The following is a 19,147-nucleotide window of genomic DNA, read 5'->3' as shown; positions in this document are numbered from 1 at the left end:
AATTTACCAGCACCAGCTCTTTGTCTCACAGTTCTCACCTAGTTGTAAAAAGCAGATCTTGTAATAGTAAGAACAACAACCCTGTGGCTAGCTCCAGTCTCTGGGCTCAATGTGGTACCTGCTGCCTTTGGGGGGTGAGTGCATGTGGCTTCTTCAGTGTGAGCACAGCCATAAGCCAAACAGACCTTGGTGCCTACAGCCAAACAGGCTGTGGTCAAACCCTCAGAGGGCTGCTTCATCAGCCACATACTCATGCTGCTCCTGGCTATTTGCTCTCACCTCTGCGGCACAGAGAGACACCAGCAAAATAAACTTATTTTTCAGCAGATGACTCCCGTAGCTCAGCTCATCCCTCTGCGATGGAAGGGGATGTACCCCAGAGGGCCAGGCAGGAGGAGGGCCCCTCCGGGTGTCTCAGTGCCATGGCTGAGGACAGGCACACCACACTACACTCACAGGCTCCCATATGCTTTGGGGATGTTCCTTCCTAATGACACTCGAGTGAGTGACTTTAGACAACCTTTAGCTGTGGGAGCTGCCTGCTGCTGAACAAGACAGGGACCTGGAACCAGGAACAGCCCTGGTCCCACCCGCAGCTGGACCATATTCACAACACCCTCATTTTCAAGTGCAGAAAACTGAAGTTGAGGATTTTTGCCCTCAAAGACAACGGGAGTTTCTCTGTAGCTCCTGCTCAACATCTAAGTCCCAATGCCCAAGTGTGCCTGGCTTAGGCAGTTTTTACAGAAAGGCTTTGTAAAGCAGCTGCTTTGCTGCTCTTTCAACAGCTCAGGGCGGAGCAGGACAACCAGCAGTTCCCAGCACTGCTGAAATCCAGACCTAGGCTGGCAGCACATCCAAACAGCGTGCATGAGCCCACACGGCAATGCCTGGAGCCCCCCTGCTCCAGTGAAAATGCAGATGTTTCACTGAGCCTGTCATGCTGTGCTCAGAGCCAGGACACTCTTTAAGATTCATTTGATGTGTCCATTTAAACTGAATGCTGGCTTATGCCCATGTACTCAGCAAGGAATTTGGTCATTCTCCACAAGCTGTTCCTTTTGGTACAGTACCAGTGCGAGGTTTTGGGCACAGACACTACACTGGCAAAACTCATTTTGGAGAAGTCACCAGAAGCAATCCAGGGATCCTTCATCTCCAGCAGTGCTACCCCGCTGGCCCCAAAGCTGAAGCCATAGCCCAGCAGCAAAAACCATAATCTTAAACAAAAGAACACAAGACAAAACCCAGCCTTTCTTAATGCCATTTGTTTATCACTTAATTAGTGTCATATAGTAACAGTTTTTAAGCCTAAGAAATAGAATCAGCCTGTGAAGATCGGTATCTGCAATTGCTCCGCTTCATGAATGAGATCCTGGTATCCTGCTGCCCAAGGGGAATACACTGAACAAAGCATTTCTGTTAGCTTTATTTCTCACTTATACTGCAAAGTTAAGTTTTAAGTAGCTCTTTGGCAGTGAGCAGGACAATAAATCATGCTTTTATATACCAGGAGCAGAATAAACTAAGAAAACCAAAGCCTTGTGGTTAGCAGGAGCAGTCATGTAGGATTTCAGTAGTCATCACAGGTTTCCAGATAAAGTCTTGTAAGTACTTGTCCATCCGTATCTCTTTTCTGGGAACACCTCATCTGATACATTATCACCTTTCTTACAGGCCCATGCCAGTGGTTTCTCACAGCCGTGCCATGGCACATTGCGATGCTCAGGTCTCTCCCTCTCAGTCCATTCGAGCTGGCGAGCTCCCAGGCACCTTCCTGCACTCCCAGGCACCCCTTCATGAACCCACTGTTATAAACTGAACTACAAGCTTATATATTACAAAGAATGCGTATGAGACAAAGCACGGGCAGTGACTACGAGGCGGTATCCCGGGGAGGGCTGGTGCAGCTGGTGTCCGGGTCGCCGCAGCGGGGACACGAAGCGCGTTACGCAACTGCATCTTTAGGATGATGCCGCCGATAGCCGCAGGACGGCGGGGAGGTACGGCACAGCACGGCCCCGCGGCCGCCAACCCGGTAAAGTCCCGGTAAACGCTTTCCCCATCCTGGCTCCGCGCAGCTGCTGCGGCAGTGGGGCGGGGCGGAGCGGGGCGGGGCGGCAGGGACCGGCCCCCGGTGCGGCCGCGGCCGGCGGGACTCGGAGCGGCGCGGAGCGGGGCGGAGCAGCGCGGTAGGTATTTAAGCGCGGCGGGGCGCGGGGAACGGTGATGCTCTGAGTGGTGTCCCGCAGAGCGCGGCCCCGGTTAGTCCGGTGCCGGCGGTCAGCCCATGCTCCGCCCGCCCAAGGGCATCGCGGCAGAGGCTCCGTTCTTCCCAGGGCTTCCCAAACCAAGGGGCCGGTGACCTTGGCCGAGCGGAACCGTGTAACCTGCGCTGCCATCGGCCGTTCAGGAGGAGCAGCTCGGTAAGGAGCAGTGGAGGAGAGGCCTTCGAGCAGAGGCGGCAGCATTAAAGCCTCGAGGAGTCAATCTGCGTGCCTTCCTTAAGGTAGCTGGTGGTGCAGAAGGACCTACAGCCTTCAGCAAGGTCTCTCTGGACTTGTTGCTGTAGAGCTGCAGTCCCGGTGGCATTGGCAATACAGCGATCAGGAAGGTGGTTTGCCTTAGCAGGAGCTCACTGAAAACAAGTTGAACACCCAGAAGTAAAGAGGTTGAAATGGGTGAGGAGTGGTGGTGGTGGTGGAGGAGGGAAGGTGAAGGTCCTACTCATACTAGTGTGATGGCAATACTCATGTTTGCAGTGGTTTTCTTAGAGTTAATGGTTGCTTCCAGTAATCCTTAAGTGTGAAGTAGGTGCAGGAGTACCTCCCTGTTCTATAAGTGCAGTTGGGATAGTATAGAGGAGAATCCCTGTAGTAAAAGCTACTACTCCACTTAATCAGCATGCATGGTACTTCTCAGACTGTGTATTTTAAAATGCTTTAGGAATTGGGATGCTCATTTATCTTTGGCTCATGAATATCATGAGTATGGCACAAATAACTATGTCTTAGGAGAAATTCTGTGAGTCCTTGAAGTGACTTCTACATGACGCAGTTTCAGCAGAGAAATACAGGGAAGCTCTGCATAGAGCATGTATGTTGTTCCACCAGTAATGGGCAATATGGTGAGTGAAAGGGTGCCTGGGAAGCCACTCAGGGTCATGGGAATGCTTACTCCATCATCCCTGTGTCCAGAAAGCATCCAGGACATGTGATGAAGTGCACAGGACCAAGGCTCAGGTGCTCCTTGCTCTGCCAGTCCAATTTTTAGTGAGCTTTTTAGTTGTATACCTCAAGCCCAGCCATGCTCCTCGTATGAAGCCAACTAAGAATTTACCAAACCAGTGTCCCAGGAGGAGACGAGCCTATGTGGTTGGGCTGACAGGTGACCCTTGTGGAGGGGAACCTGCCCTGCCTGGTGTAGCTGGTGCTTGCTCCTCTGCTTCCACAGCTCCTGTGGCCTCGTGTGCAAAGCACCTGAAATAAAATGTCAGCAGGTTGCTCTGGAGACCACCTCCTTTCCCCTCACCTGAGCTGTCTGCTTTAGTTAAGCATAACATCACCCAGCCCCTACTGCTTTTCAGGAGAAATTGGCACAGCAGAATGTTGCAACCTTGAAGAGCCTTGTCTTGCCCCACTCCCTGACAGGTGTATTTCTTGTGTTCTCTCCTCCAAAAACTAAGGAGTGGCTTTGCTTTTCCCACATTTGAAGGAGTATTCTGCTAAATCAATAGTTTTGTGTTCAAAACTGTTTGCTCATAGGGATGAAGGAGTCTGTGAAGGAACTTCCTGTGAAAAATGTGAATCTCCATTTTTACTATTTATCTGTTGCAGATATCTTGCTTCATTTTTCTTTTCCCCTTTTAGATCAGTATGCAGCATGGTGCAAACACTGCTTCCTTTCATTAGATCTCAAAAGAGATGCACTTGCACAAGAGTTTGGTGCCTGTTTTCCACTAATGCCTGTCATAACTATGACAGTATTCACCTTCTCATATTACATATAACCCAAGACTGGCTAGTATTTTCAGCTGCTTCAGAGATTACTCAGAGCAAACCAAAGAAGTCTGAATAAAAGAGAACTACATTTGAAAGTAAATCCTTTTGTAAAGCCCAAACATCTTAGCTATTTTGTTTATAGTGTGATGTGTTTACACAACCTTCTAAACTTTAAAATCTCTTAAATCCCCTTGAAGGATCTAGCCCGTATCCCAAACCTGAAAAGCTCCACAGGAACTGGGGCTTGTCACCAAGAGCAAAGCCAAAATGCCCTAGGATACCTCCTGGAAGAGTTTGAGAACTCTCAATTTTTCAGTATCTGCAATTTAAACCTGCTGCTGGTCTCTAGTCACAAATCTGAGCTCTCATTTGGAAGCTTACTTTGTACAAAACCATGTTAATAAACTAGGCTTACAATGAAAACACAGGGAAAGCTTGCCCTGAGATGTCAACTTGACAATTTACTGGCCCTCTCTGGCAGAGCTTATCGCCAAGGGCCGGTTCTGCTCTAACATGGAAGTCCTGTCACAGGAGGAGGACAGAGATCCCAGAACATGCGCAGCCCAGAGAAAGCTGGAAAGGAAGGGGTTCGTACATAAACTGTAAGAAGCAGCTAGTTATGTAAGAAAATGACTGAGGAAACTTCAGAGGAGGAAAGAACAGAAAATTCTTTGAAAAATTAATCTGGCCTTGGAAGAAAATGGGACAGAGCTGCTCCAAGAATGTTTTTGCTATAGAGAAGTTGCATCATCTTCATCTGTGCCCAAGTAAAGGAGAGTGAACCAACAAATCGGCCAGGCTTCGAAGTTAGGGGGGGTTGGGTTTTGGTTTTTTGTTTGTATTTGGTTGTTTTGTTTGGGGTTTTTGTTTTTTGGGGTTTTTTTTTTCCCGACTTGTCTTTTGCTAGGAGCAGCTTACCATTTTCAGGGAGTAATTAAGGCATTAAATCAGTCTAAACATTAACTGCTTTCAACTGTTGTGCTGTTGCTTGAATGGTTGGGAGCCTCTCTCCAAATGGGATCCCTACAAGTGCTGCAGATAATCCTCTCTTTTCTTGAGGATCAGCAGTTCATATATCATTTAATATTACTCCTCACATTGTTGTAGGTCATCATATGCTCAATCTGTGTACTTAATTAAAAGAGCAAACAGTATTTCAGAAATCACCTGGGGTATGCTGCAATCCAGGTGGAGAGGTAACCTGACAAGAATTCGCTTGCTCCAGTTACAGATGCAGCTAAATTATAGCACCAAACCAATGCTTGGGACCACAGTGTTGTTGACAAGCTGTTGAAGGAGCACACATATGACATGCACATGAGGATTAGGTTTGTGTCCAGAGCTGGAGACAAGGAAGTCTGGGTCAGATCTTGTGCAGGTGAGGCATTGCCTCTCCTGTAGTGCCACTTGGTGAGTGTTTTCCTGCCTTGTTTGATGCTACCAAAGGTAAAAGGAAGTACTTATGTCAGCAGTGAAAGGTGTTTGCTAGACTCCTAGGTTTTGTATGCATTATGTAACTTTTTGCCATCTAAAAGAAAAAAAATATCACCCGTGTGCTACCACTAAGGTTGGCAGGAAGGAGGGTTAGTGTTTACAGATGAGGAAGATGCTAGAGTTCATTCTCTGTGCAAGGTAAAGCAGAAATGTGGCTGAATATGCCATTGCCTTTTCTGCCTTGCAGTTTCCACTCCTGGAAGATTTTAAACAAAAACAAAACAACATAGCTGCAGCTAAGCCACTTTCACCCACATCCAAAATGTCTGAGTCATGTACAGCAATCAACTTTTACCAGCTCTGAACTTCATTCTGGTGTTGCATGGATGGCAGCAAAAACACAGATGTAAGAAGAGTTTACAATTCTGTAGCACAGCAGCTGGCAGTAATGTACGGCCAGCATGTGATGAGGTGCTGATTTAGGAAGATGAATGCTGAGGAAGAGAAACCAGAGATGGCATCACTGCTGCTGTGCATTTTTACTCCAGAATTAGAGCTGAGAAGTTCTTTATTAAAAGTGTCTTTACATACAGATTTTAATGGTGCATACTTGTCCGTAGTGGGAGCTACGCTGGGATTATTGTTGCTGTTCTTATTCACACTATCTGGCATTACCTCCCTGTGAAAACAAGCTTTAGGGCACATTTAAACATCCATGTGTAAGTACTACAGTAACCTGAGGGTTCTGCTTGTCAGTGGGTAACAGGCAGCTTTCTAAACTGAGATGATGCTATACGGCCATGGGCCATGCTGCATATGGGGAATCTGAGCAGCACAGATGCAACAGAGGAACAGACTGAGACGGTGTCTCAGGGAAATGCTGGTGTTTGGATTCTCTGCACAATTTTAACAGCTGCCTCATCTAAAGTTCTTCCCAATTACTGGTCCACAAGACCTGTATTTCATTCCTTAGGCACCATGCTTGGTGCTCACTGAATAAAACATATTAAAGCAAATGCATGATGGACTGGGAATGTGAATCTCTTTGTTCTATTTGCACTTACAGAAATGTCTGTCTACATAACATCTATGGGTTCATCCCAATGTTATGTTAGCATTAAGAGGGACAAGACTGGTGCTTTGGATAAGTCAGGGTAGTCTGCCTGAGTAACAGCAGAACAAACCCATTCAGCACAATAATATTACAAGTAAGTAAGAACAATTACAGATAAATAATTTGCAGAAAGGATATATATTTCAATACCCAAGGGGGATGACTGCTCACTCCTAATAGCTGAAATTATTTACATATCAGACAACTTTGTGTTTTGCCTTGTCACACCTGCCATTTGGAGACTGCAGGTTGTAGGTATCCTGCATGTGAGACCAAATACAAGCCTCAGGGGCTTGTGGCAGGATTTTACTTAAGCTCCAGCATGAGTGTAATCCCTTAGGATTCTGCAAAACCCACCAACTCTTGCTTCCATGCTATCACAGCAATCAGCAGATGGCCAATTAAATATTTCGGGGATGGATTGTTTGCTTGTTTTTCCTTCCTACCTTGTTTATAACATTTGGCTCTACTTTACATTCAAAGCCTCAGAGACCACCTGTTTAATGATTATGGAGCTATCTCAAGCTCCAGGGTTTGCTTTTTCCCCACTTTATCTAAACTCACCTAGACCTGAGTACATCTTGAAAACCCTTTTTCTTTGTATGCGTAAGTCAACAAAATGCTCCTGCTGAGGATGCAAGGTAGTTTTCAAGCATTCTTTGGAAACCAGTCTATTCCAGTTCCCCTGCAAGAATGTCTCTTTCCGCAGGAATTTCCCAGCAGGTGCCTTTTGCCAGGCACTGGCCAGACACCAGTAAGAGCTGCAGACTGCTAGTATGAACAAAGTCCCCCAAACCCCTGTTGCTCAAATCAAAAATTATATAGTACAGGACCTAACACTTTGGGTTACAACTCTAAACACTAGCTCTAACACTTGTAACTAATGTTATTAATAAGAAATCTTTAAGATTAGGCATGCTCTTAAATGAAACTTGGAATTTCTTTTGATGATGAGTTATCTTTTCAGCTGCCTTAATCAGAGACATGTGTCAACAAGCAAGAAAATCAGGTTGCCACTTAAAACAATAAAAGCTGCTTTACAGGTTTCTCTTCTTGCTTTTTTTGCTTGGAGGTGAAATTGCCGAAAATGATCTGAATGTTGCTTAATGGCTTTAGAAGCTAAATTCTATTCATTTTATTCATAGCTGGTTGTAACAGTCCCATGGCCTCTCAACAGAAAGGTGCTTACACAACACAACCAAATGTTTAAGTTCTAATTTGTAGATAAATGAGTGCTCAGTTAAAAACTGCATAACAGCAAATTTTCTCCTGTTCTGGAATATTGGGAACTGATGAGCTAATAAGGCAGGACCCTTTCAACTCAGAGTGCCAGCTGATTGCAGTGTTAATGTAATAAAACCCAGTAGCACTTAAAAATTTAAGTGGAAGCCTCTCTAGGACAAGTCCTGTTTAAAATACAGAATTTTTAGCCTCGAAAGTTTGTTTGCCTAGTGAGCTGCCATTCCCTTTGATTATTGCTACAAGGCGATTGGCCTGGGTGGCAAGGCTGCCCGAGACCTTCTGAGGTGGGGAGCTTTGGGCTATTGCTGAGGGTTAAAACTGGCCCTGACTTAATGCAAATGGGGTACCTTCAGAAAAGGTGTCTATCACAGTAACAGTGGATTCTTATATCTCTTTCCCTGAGCAGCTGGCTTAAGATAGCTTTCTTTCCCTTCTATGTTTTCCTTTTATAAATTATGCATCTAGAATTGCATTATGCTGAGACATCTCTCGTGTTTGCTGCATTTCCAGGACAGTCCTGCTGACGTAGAAAGTCTCTGGGTAGATTAAATGCAGTGAAAGTTGTTAGTGGTGAGGACAAAGACTGTAATTTTACTGTTTGTCTTTTACTTATCTCAACCTCTATCATTCATTTGGAGACTGTGCAACCTCTGCATTAAGAAGGCTTGCATTCTTGCTGGTAGTCCAGGGAGTCGCATTGCAGGTGTGTCTGAGTACCTGGGAATGGGGTTATACCCCTGTGTTGTGAACTAGAAGAACCAAAGAGGCATGGTTCTTCAGTTGGCTGCTAGGACTTCGTAACTGAGCTGAATGGAAATGCAGTCCCCAGGTTGGAAAAAGTGTAACAAGGTCTTTAGTATAAATCAAAAGGTCTGCTCCTTATTATAATGACTTCTGTCCTGGTTTTGACAACTTCATACTTCATTCATGTATCCCTCCAAGACAGCAATATCTAGTAAGTGATAGTGGTGAGTCTGCAGCCTGGTAGATTGGTCTAATACCAGAAAAATCAGCCTGGGGAATTTTTTTCCTGTGTTTTGCTGTTCTTTATACCAGTTCTGTACTGAGATACACAAGTGTATGTGCTGCTATGGGCAGAAAGCGCCGTTAACCTGGAATCTCTTCCCTCAAAAGCACTGCAGCAGTGCTCTGATAAACTCCTCATAGCCTTAAACACCCACAGCAAGCACTCCAGTCTCACGGTTTCTCCATGCGGCTTAACAGGTGTGAGTTTAACTAGCACAGGTATAATCCCAGTATAAATACCATAATCCTAGATAGCATAAGAGGACGCTTATTGTTTTCTTTTCAATTATACAGGAAAGGGCTTAACCTCTTTATTGAAAAATGTTGCTCTTTTTGCAGAATGTATAGATGGAGACATTTGGCTCCCAGTGAGTCACAGTTTGCCAGCTGTGCCATTTTTATTAAAGGCTTTGCAATATTTACAAGGCTTTGAGGCCTATCTTGAGTTCTTCCTTAAATAAATTATCTGAAAGGAGTCATCTTCCATTCATAATAGGACAGAAAACAGTTGTGACCCTTCTCGCAAGCCATCAAAGTAAAGCTGTTCACAGCAAAGAAAGTCACTGTGAGATGTAAAATAGAAGCGATCTTCCCCCAAAAAGCATGGCTGGCAGCCTCCCTGTCCAGGACGTGTAGTCCAGGAGATATGGGGAAGATGGAACTGAAGGAAATGCACTGCTTTGGGAGAAGGAGGGAAAAAAAGATATACTGGGGAAGGTACTGATGGTTGGAGGACACAGAAGAGGGGCTGCTGGAAAGTAAAGGCTGGGTGGGTGATCAGGCAAGTACAGAAATTTTTCTGCATAAAAAACCACTAACCAAAACAACCCTCCCTCCTTTTCATAGAACAGTTTGGGTTGGAAGTGACCTTCAAAGGCTATCTAATCCAATCCCCCTGCAATGAGCAGGGACATCTTCAACTGGATCAGGTTGCCCAGAACCACGTCCAGCCTGGCCTTGAATGTCTCCAGGAATGGGACATCTGCCACCTCTCTGGGTAACCTGTTCCAGTATTTTACCACTCCTGTAAAAATTTTTTTCCTCATGTCCAGCCTGACTCTCCCCTCTTTTAGTTTAAAATCATTACCTTGTCCTACTGCAACCGGCCCTGCTAAAAAGTCTCTCCTCGGTTTCTTAATGCACAGTGCTTACAGCTTCACTGCACTTGTTGCCAGAAAAGAGGTTGTGTTCATGGAGGTGCTCAGAGTTGAAGAGTAACTGAGGAACAGATGTAAGGAGGTCTGGACAGGAAGCCGAGGGATGGAAGGAGAAATACTGGGAAGGAGTCAGCACATGAATGAAAGAGAAAGAACAAAAACAGTCAGCTCCCTTATCAACAGCATTGGACGGGCACTTGGAGTGCCAGTTCGGTTGGACTCTCTGCCACGCTTAGGATGAGCTTGCAATTGTTGCCTTCCCAAAGAAGAAAGGGCAAAAAAAAATCTGCCTTACAGCATCCCCAGGTGGCGAGGTGTAAGCTAGGCTGGCAGGATGCTCTATTTGCGCTCTATTTGCCATGCTATGTGGGAGTGTTGAACTGGCACTACCAGTGGCCTAAAGGAAGAAACATGGAGAAATACGATCCGTCAAGGTGAGTGCACTTAACAAGTGCATCCACCAGACATATTTTACACATCAGTAACCAAAGTAAAGCTATTACAAGACAAATCAGGGATCCTTTTTACTGGTTATTTGTCTTCCCTTCAGTAAATACTCACATACCACCAGAATATACTGTACAGCCTTCAGAGGAGGTAAACTACTGAATATTCTAATATATTTGGCCTATATCAGTGTCCCATCATTATTTTAAACACGGGCTGCAAGTTTTCCAGTGCTAGCATTTGTTGCTTTGAGGGACAGAAAATTTTTCTTTACTCAAAACTCACTATGAACACAAGACTGGAGGGACATGACATGTCCAAGCATCTCTGTTCCTGGCATTTTAGGTAACAGAAGTGTAGAACAAAATGATACATCAGAAGGTTTTCCAGCAGGGCTAAAATCTGCTGTATTCCCTTTTACTGTGAGCTGACCTGGTCGGCATGCATGTCCTTAAACTCAACCCCCAAAATAAAGGAGTCCCTCTGTGAAGCCTCATACCATTGCTTATCATTCTCTCTGTGTTTTCTCCAAGTAGATGTTTTTAGCCTGAATTTAAAGATTATTTAAAATACTGAAAAACAATTTTAATAAAAAGCAGTGGAAGGCAAAATCCATTTCTTAGTTAATACTTGCTCAGCCATTCTCCTTTCTGTGTGGAGACAGGAATAATGAATGCATAAAGGTACTACCTGAAAGGAAAATCTTTCCTACACTTGTAAATTCCATTAAATACTCATTTAATATGTCATGTATGTTATTTCTTTGGAATGAGCTAAAAAAAATGCAACTTCTTATGCTATTTGAGATTACTTTTTTCCCTTCCCTTTCATAGCTTGTCTTATTCCCAAAAATTGCAGAATAATAGAAATTATCAGAAGCGGAGTTTTTACAGAGCAGTTCTTTTAATCTCATCTTTATTCCAGAGCATATGAGTCTGCCATCCTCATTTATTGACACTGACCCAAAGTCTTCCCTTTTAAAAGCATATCTCCCTAAATTCCACGTGAACCCTGTGCCTTTATCAGCTAATGTGGTTTTAATTCCTATTGCAGAATGAACAGCACAACACGCTCAGAGTTGGGAGTGCCCAACTGATACAGGTTCAATGACTGCAAGCAGCAGTTGTTAGACCTCAAGACTGTTTTCTTCTGCTCCAGCAAAGTAAAGGCTGGTTGGTGATGGCAGCGATGCATTATTTCTGTTTGAACTTTATGTAACAATTACATGTGGTATCAAACCTGAAATGATGGTCACAGCATCATTTTTTAGTTCCAGGTCTTCTGTTCCACTGCAGCTGTAATCCAGACTTCTTTATCATTACAGGTCATCTTCTCAAAATCGCTGGAAGCTGAAGATGGATATTAAGCATGTGAAGGACTACATCTACTGGCTGTACTACCAGTACCTGTTGATCACCTGCAGCTACGTGCTGGAGCCCTGGGAGCGGTCCATGTTCCACACCATCACTGTGACTGTTTTTGCTATGGTGGTGTACACAGCTTACGTCTTCATTCCTATCCATGTCCGCTTGGCTTTTGCGTTCTTCTCCCAGCTATTTGGAGGCCAGCCTGAAAGCACAGTTTCCATTGTGAACTGAACTTGCCTGAGTAGTGATTAGCAGCTCTTGCAACTTGTGAAATGCAGTGTCTTCTTCAGTTTTGTGTACTCTGAAGCAGTTTTGCAGTGATGAAAATATTTTCTCTTATAAAACATGGCTTGCTTAATTACTATAGCTGAAAATCAGAATAATGCACTACTGGCTGCACAGTCCCCATTAAAAGAAACACAGGCCAGCTTTTGCTACGTGATAATGAAACATATCACCTGGAATGCCATGTTTACTTAATATTCAACCAGCTCCCCCTTTCAGCACCCTGATTTGATCACACTGGCATGCATGAAACAGCAAAGACTGTTTATGATGGCTGTGAGGAGCGGTACTATGCTCATTATACACGCAGAAGTTCTGCCGAGAGAGTGCAGTGGCAAAACATCGCACATCTTCTTTGACCCAGGTTAGAGAGTACAAGGAGATGAGTATAATACAGTATGATTTCAGTACTAATATCTGACTGGTTATTGACTTCTGGTTTCTAACAGATGGGAGAAGAAATCAGAAGAGAGAAAGTAACAGGAGTATGAACTTGAATCTGTCTTTTTGCATTTAAGTTGCTGCATTGGGTGGGGCTTTGAGCAACCTGGTCTAGTGAGTGGAAGGCGTCCCTGCCCATGGCAGGGTGGTTGGAACTACATGATCTTTATGGTCCCTTCCAACCCAAACCATTTTAGGATTCTATAAGATAGTAAAATAAACATACTATAGGTAATCTTGCAGTTTACTGAAATTGACAGAAAGAAACAGAACTGGCTCTGATTCAGTAAACTTCTGCCACCTTTGATAAAAAACTGAGACATCTTTTCTTTCTGCTCCCATTCACCAAGGCAAGCAAAGTGCATGTTTATGCCGGAGGAAGACAATCCAGAAAAGAGAGTGGAAGTAATATTTTAATAACTGCAGGGAAGTCTGAGTGCTTAAAGAGTTCTCCTTTATAAAGAAGAAATCAGATTTCATATAATTGCCTGTGGGGAGTTTCTTGAACAATGGAAGATTTATTTGGTTTTCACTCTACACCTACATCAAAAGTGAATGCCAAATCATAAGTTATAGCTATACAGTGCATGTATCTAACAGCTGATGCTACTGTTAGTAGAAGTGAGAGGTGAAAAATGTAAATAGCTTTCAAATGATGTTTGCACAGTTACAGGATTAAAAAAACCCTCTGAACTTCTTTATCAAGCTGCAGTGGGGTCCTGCATGCTTAAAAGAACACAGTTTGTTTGGAAACTAAGACATGTTTTGAAGGTTGAACAGATCTGAACATGTGTATGCAGTTTTTTTAAGAAAAAAATAAAAGTTTTATTCTTCAGAAACAACGTTTCCATGCAAGACTCGGCTCCTCCTGTATTTCCTATTTGTTCATAAATACCCTTTGGTATTTCTGTGGATATGTGTGGGCCAGGCTGACACCACGGCAGACAGGCTATTTTGTTGCCAATGTTTTGGGGCAAGGTTTCTGAGCCCCTTAAATGATCCATGTGTGGACTGCCATGTTCATCCTCATTAGTGCTCCAGCCCAAGACCTGCCCTCTCTCTGGTGCTGGGGGAGGAAGAAAAATAAAGGTCCTGAAGGCAACTCTTGGAGATGCACAGGTCTCCGCTTGCAAGAGGCCACATTCATCATATCATACTTGCTAGTTGTGTTCAGGTTCCAGCTCACACCTGAGCCACCTGTTCATATTGCCAGTACAAGCAGAGCATGGATGCACCTGAATTCTCTTGCAGACAGCTACTGATGTGCGTCAAATTAAAGCACCAAATACATGTGTGTGCTGGTGGCACAAGAATCGGGTGATTTAGGCTCAAATGGGAGCCAAAGACTTAGCTGTCCTATCAGTTTAATCACAGTTGTTAACCTGCAAATATGAGGTACAAAGCTGTAATCACACAGTAATAAAAGAGCATTGGAGGAGATGAAAAATGTCAAATACCTGTGAAAATTTCTATGAAAGCAGTGTATAAAATAGACTAAAAGTAACAACCCAAGTGTTGGAGGTGAAAACATGAAAATACTTACGTAGCAAGTTGGTGCTTGAACCAAAAATACTTCCCAATAGCCTATCCTCAAAAGAGTCTACTTTTAACTAGATAACACAATGATGTAAACGCCATGGCATCTTCTCATCAATCCTGTTTCCAGTAACATCTTATTTTTTAATTTATCAGAAAGGTTATTTGTTCACAATAGCATCAAACACAACTGACCTGTTTTTAGGAGTACAAGGAAAAACACTTTCTTACAGGTATGCAAGGGCTGGGTTCTCCTGTCTCAGGGAGCACACACCCCAATGTAATGTTGCTATTTAAACATTTAACTTAAAGCAAACAGCTTTGTTCAGGAAGAGGGAATTTCCACTGACCTCTCACGGTGGGATTCCTGTAAAGTGCTTCTCTTCCTTATTATTCCTGTTATCTTTGTTTAACTTTGCAGGAGGTGCTCGGAAGATGGAGGAAAACAGCCACAGTTTCTCTTTGGGAGGGTCCCTGCAGCCTTACTTAAGTGAAAACACTTTGTGTGCATTCTTCAGCTTCTTTACTAAATTGTAAAGTTCTGGGGCAAGAGGAAGGAAAGAGACAGCTGAAAATAACCTCTCTCTGCCAAAAAAACTTTTGAGATTTTTCCAAGCCTTTTCACTTCTCCTTTCTACTAGAAAAGCTGAAATAACTCTAGCTACTTGATATTCAAAATTAGTAGGTTCCAGCAAGAGATTTCAAAGCATTTTTTGGCACACAGCAGTGAACAGAAACATTTTTTCCCAGGCTAAAAGAGAAAGGAGGTGGGATACCACTTTCTAAGCTTGAGACCACACCACTGCTTAGGAAACTCTGCTCCAATTTTGAAATCCTTTTCCCTGTAGATGAAGCTATTCATACATGATGGAAAAAGGTTTCCATCAGATTACATCTGCACACTAATGTAGAAGCACCACCAAACTAATGTAATAGCAACAAGCTGCAGGAGCAAGGTCACATTTCAAAGAGCTGCCAGTAACACCAGGAGATGGCTCAGAATGTACAGCATATGGGCAACAACTCCGTTGTGAAAAGTATAGTGTTGGGCTCTTTATAAAGCACCTTGGCAGGGCACTCTTTTCCCCTGCTTCATTATTACTCCATGTTAATTGTAGTTAATTGTTCCATCATTACCCTATGCTAATTGTAGTTCAGGCTGAGCACAGCAGCTGGAAGTTTTTACACCCAAAAAAGCAAATGAAAGGACTATGTTAAGAGTAAACAGAACCAATAATCCAACAGTGATAAATGAAACAAAAGCAGAAAGGGAGATGAACCAGTTCCAGCTGTATTCACCCTGAAAGTACAAATGCATCATTAAATTATGTGCCAGGAAATTTTTGGGCTCAGCTGGCCAGCACCATACCTCCCTTCCCTAAAATTAATTTTCTTAATTTTGTTTAATCAAAGCTAGCATTTCTCCTGCTGTAAAGGTTTCCTGGCCAATTTCATGGATCACCTCCCAGATCCGTTACTGAGGGTGACTACACATGCACATGTCCAGACCACGAACCTCCAGAAGCTTCTTCCTGAAGCCCCTCCAGGCAGCCTTTACCCAAGACTATTAAAAAAACTTTCCCAGGGACCTCTTCCTTAGCAGTGGTATTGCACAGGAAACTGAGGGATCAGGATCACCTCCAGTGACTGTACATCTACCAGGCTTATTTCTAAGTTATTTTGGTGCACTCCTTTTATCACATGATCTAAAACACAGAGCTTGAAATAGGGTAGCTGCAGTTTATAACTTGGAGGGTTGTCAGTAGGACAGACACGTCTCTGATGAGCAGCTGCCAGCTAAACTCAGCTTACATGAGCAGTGACTAAATGTAGCACTAACTCATTTGAAGTGTGATATCCCCAGTCCTTTTCATAGCCCCAGAGAGCCTTACCATGGCTCCTGCCTGACTGCTTACTTAATAGAAGAAAGAGAAAGCTCTATTTCCATTCTTTCTCTTGGTCTTTCCAGAGAAGACTAGCAAAATAGCCCAACGCGGTTGTTGGGGGGTGCTGTCATTGCCTATCCTTCCTACACATCTTCAAAGCATCTGGATTCAAACCAGCCACCTGTAGAGACAGGCCATCATCTGAGTGTCTGATTTCATCTACGTGGAATTCCCTGAAAAATGAGACCCCCTCTTTATGAAGTTTTGAAATATTAAGGATGTTCAAGCGCTTTTTTTTCTGAAATTTTACTATTGCTGTTATTTAGCTATAATTTAAGATTCTGGCTTTGAATGCAAATTCAGTGAAAAAAGTTACATCTTTTTTTTCCACTTACAATGATTCATATAGTTATGGTTAAAGACAAGAAGTCCCTAAAGGTTTTTTCAAGTGAAAAATGTCATTAACATTTTTTAAATAATCATTTTTATAAAGGCCCTGTTTTAGATAAACCATCCAAAACAGTAACCAGGTATCACTAATCAATAGCATGCAAAAACTACAACACATGAGAAACATGCCTCCATGGAGATGCCTCTTTGAAACTTGCCTACAAATGAAAATGGTATGTAACAGAAATCACTCTGATCCCCGTGGTAAAGGACAGATGTTGTCCTGATCTTCTTGTACACACAGAATTAGCCCTGCCCAGCACACACACAGCATGTATCAAGAAGGGCTGTGAATACCCTACATAGTGCCTGTCTCCCTTCACTCTTACCACAGCAACATTCCATTTCTAGAGTTTAATTTTACTAATTATTTGGAAGCTAAGGAAAAAAAAAACCCAACAAAAAACCCCCCCAAAAACCCCCAACATACCCAGAAAAAGACAAAAAAAAAAAACAAAAACAAACACCAAAATCAAACCAAAAAAAAGAAAAAAAAGCCCTCATAAAAGTACAGCTGGGTGTAGTATCAGTCAGCAGAACTATACAAACTGCAAATCACACTTGCACAGCACCAGAATGCGTGTGCTGAAATTGGGCCGATTCTTGCAGATGGATTACTGCACCCTGGGGTGAAGATGCGGCCAAGTGGCAGCATGCCAAGCCGAGCATTTTAAAACTAAAGCAGAAAAGGCTAATGTTCAAATTAAATATTACTGAACTCGTAATAACTTTCTTATAATCACACAAAATTATCAACATCCAGGGGTGGCCACCAGGGAAAATCATGAAGGAAGCGCAGCACGGCTGTGAGGGGAGATGATGAGGCGACAGCAGGGGTGGCCACGAGGGAAGATCATGAGGGGAGAGGAGGGGCAGCCATGAGGGAAGATCGTGAGGGGAGAGGAGAGGCGGCTGTGTGGGGAGATCGTGAGGGGGGCAGCCATGAGGGAAGATCATGAGAGGAAAGGCAGCCATGAAGGAAGATCACGAGAGGAAGGGCAGCCATGAGGGGTGAGAGGAGATCATGAGGAGAGAGCAGGGGCAGTACTGAGGGGTGAGGGGCAGCCATGAGGGGTGAGAGGAGATCATGAGGAGAGAGCAGGGGCAGTAATGAGGGGTGAGGGGCAGTCATGAGGGAAGATCGTGAGGGGAGATCATGAGGGGAGAGCACAGGCAGCCATGGAGCGTGAGGGGTGACCATGAAGGGAGATCTTGAGGGGATATAAGGGGTGGCCATGAGGGGTAGGGGCAGCAGCTATACAGTGTGGGCCACTATGAGGCGCCGATGAGGGGTGGCTGTGAGTGGAGATTACGCGAGACAGCCATGAGGGAGATCTTGAGGAGAGATGAGTTTGCCCTTAGTGACATGGTTTAGTGATTGCCTTGAAAGTCCTGGGGTAATGGTTGGACTCGATGATCCTAAAGGTCTTTTCCAACTCAGTTGATTCTATGATTGATTCTAAAGGCAGTGCTGTCCTCTCACAGTGTACAAGTAGGTCCCTACCCAAGTCATTTTAATTATTTACTCCTAAAATACCAAACTGCAGCTCTATCAGCAAGTTACTGATATCCTACCACAAACTGATTTTTGCATGGAGCTCATTTTTTTATGGTAACTCCAGACAATTTCCTAGCCAAGAAAAGATAAAAATTCATTTATCTGGACTCCCTGTGTGCATTGAGGTACTGACAACAGAATTTAGTGATAAACCATGACAAAGATGGACTCTCCTCTCCCTTCTGGAGTATTGGTTACTTTCTTCAGAGACAAGAGCATGTGGCAACAGGCTCACAGGACAGCAGGAGACATCAGCTTCTCATTTCTCCCTGCCCCACAGCCTTGCCAGCAGCAATTGCCAGTCCACGAAAGAGCTGCTGCTGAACCCAACTCACCCTCTTTGGAAAGTGACCTTTGCTGCTGGGAGGAGAAAAACAGAGCCCCATTCTATACCCCAAGACCAGCATCCAGCACACTGCACAAAAAAGGATGCACCACTTTGTCCTACCATCTCAGTGAGATTCCTACATCCTCTCCTACTAAACTTCCAAAACCAGGTGAGCTCCTCATTATTTCCAGAAAGACAGTGTGATGGTCTGTCAGCTGACAGGGACACAAAATCACAATTAAACCCCAAATCTGTCTCTTTTGCCAGCTGAATTACTTGGTGTTTCTTAGCTTGCACTAATCTCTCCAGTTGTCTGGAGAATTTTCCAGCACAAGCCCTGAAGTGCATCGGTCAGATCACATCAGCACTCCCTTCCACGCCAAGTCTGATCAGAAACTGAAAAACTGGGGAATCAGTCGAAAAGGTAGACCCCTTCTAATGTACAGATCATCAGCTCCTACAGCCAAAGCAAACTTCACCCAGCATGCATCCCTGTTGCATACTTGTTGCAAGGGAATCAAGGGAGGTGAAATTACCAAAATGTTCTGGTAAAATAAACTACCTCAAACCTCAGGAAACTGAAAATTCAGTGTACTGAGCGCTTGTGAGCTGACAAGGGAGGTCAGACACCTGCAACATTCCAGAGGTCCTCCAAAGGCTGGAATCTGAGCACACGACGACAGCACAGAGCTCATCCCACGACTCCAGCAGTGAGAGCTGTAATGAAACAGGCATCTTTTTACTCTCTAATCTTACACACAGGAATGAAAACTGAACTAAACTGAACAGCCTGAACTAAATAATGACACCTTGGTTCAAAGCATAATCAATTTTGTCCTTAATATATTTATTCCTTAGAGTAAGCAATATTTTGC

The 19,147-nt window shown here is 43.9% G+C and overlaps 2 protein-coding genes across 6 annotated transcripts in view; one reads left to right on the top strand and one right to left on the bottom strand.

The window, feature by feature from the left end:
* Positions 1-18,907, bottom strand: part of OTOL1 (otolin 1) — a 42,322-nt gene extending 23,415 nt beyond the window's left edge. For 2 of the 3 annotated variants that reach the window (XM_030495095.1, XM_030495098.1), the window contains exons 1-2: positions 18,835-18,893; positions 14,401-14,591 (exon numbers count right to left, since the gene is read on the bottom strand). The gene's annotated coding sequence lies outside the window, so the exon portion shown is untranslated. Of the gene's footprint in view, positions 1-14,400; positions 14,592-18,834 lie in introns of all 3 variants that reach the window. The other variant, XM_030495096.1, reaches the window with a different exon arrangement.
* Positions 1,899-13,369, top strand: SPTSSB (serine palmitoyltransferase small subunit B). Of its 3 annotated transcripts, none has more exons than XM_030495099.1 (2): positions 1,899-2,192; positions 11,746-13,369. In XM_030495099.1, the coding sequence occupies exon 2, from the start codon at positions 11,777-11,779 to the stop codon at positions 12,017-12,019; it is 243 nt and encodes an 80-aa protein (XP_030350959.1). In that variant the 5' UTR covers positions 1,899-2,192; positions 11,746-11,776; the 3' UTR covers positions 12,020-13,369. The 3 variants fall into 3 exon arrangements, with proteins under 3 accessions (XP_030350959.1, XP_030350961.1, XP_030350962.1); XM_030495101.1 differs by lacking the exon at positions 1,899-2,192 and adding an exon at positions 2,222-2,509; XM_030495102.1 differs by lacking the exon at positions 1,899-2,192 and adding an exon at positions 2,239-2,426.
* Positions 18,908-19,147: the final 240 nt, after the last annotated feature.

This window comes from Strigops habroptila, chromosome 8 (assembly GCF_004027225.2).
Source record: "Strigops habroptila isolate Jane chromosome 8, bStrHab1.2.pri, whole genome shotgun sequence".
Classification (NCBI taxonomy): domain Eukaryota; kingdom Metazoa; phylum Chordata; class Aves; order Psittaciformes; family Psittacidae; genus Strigops; species Strigops habroptila.
This window is presented reverse-complemented; position numbering and strand designations above follow the sequence as displayed.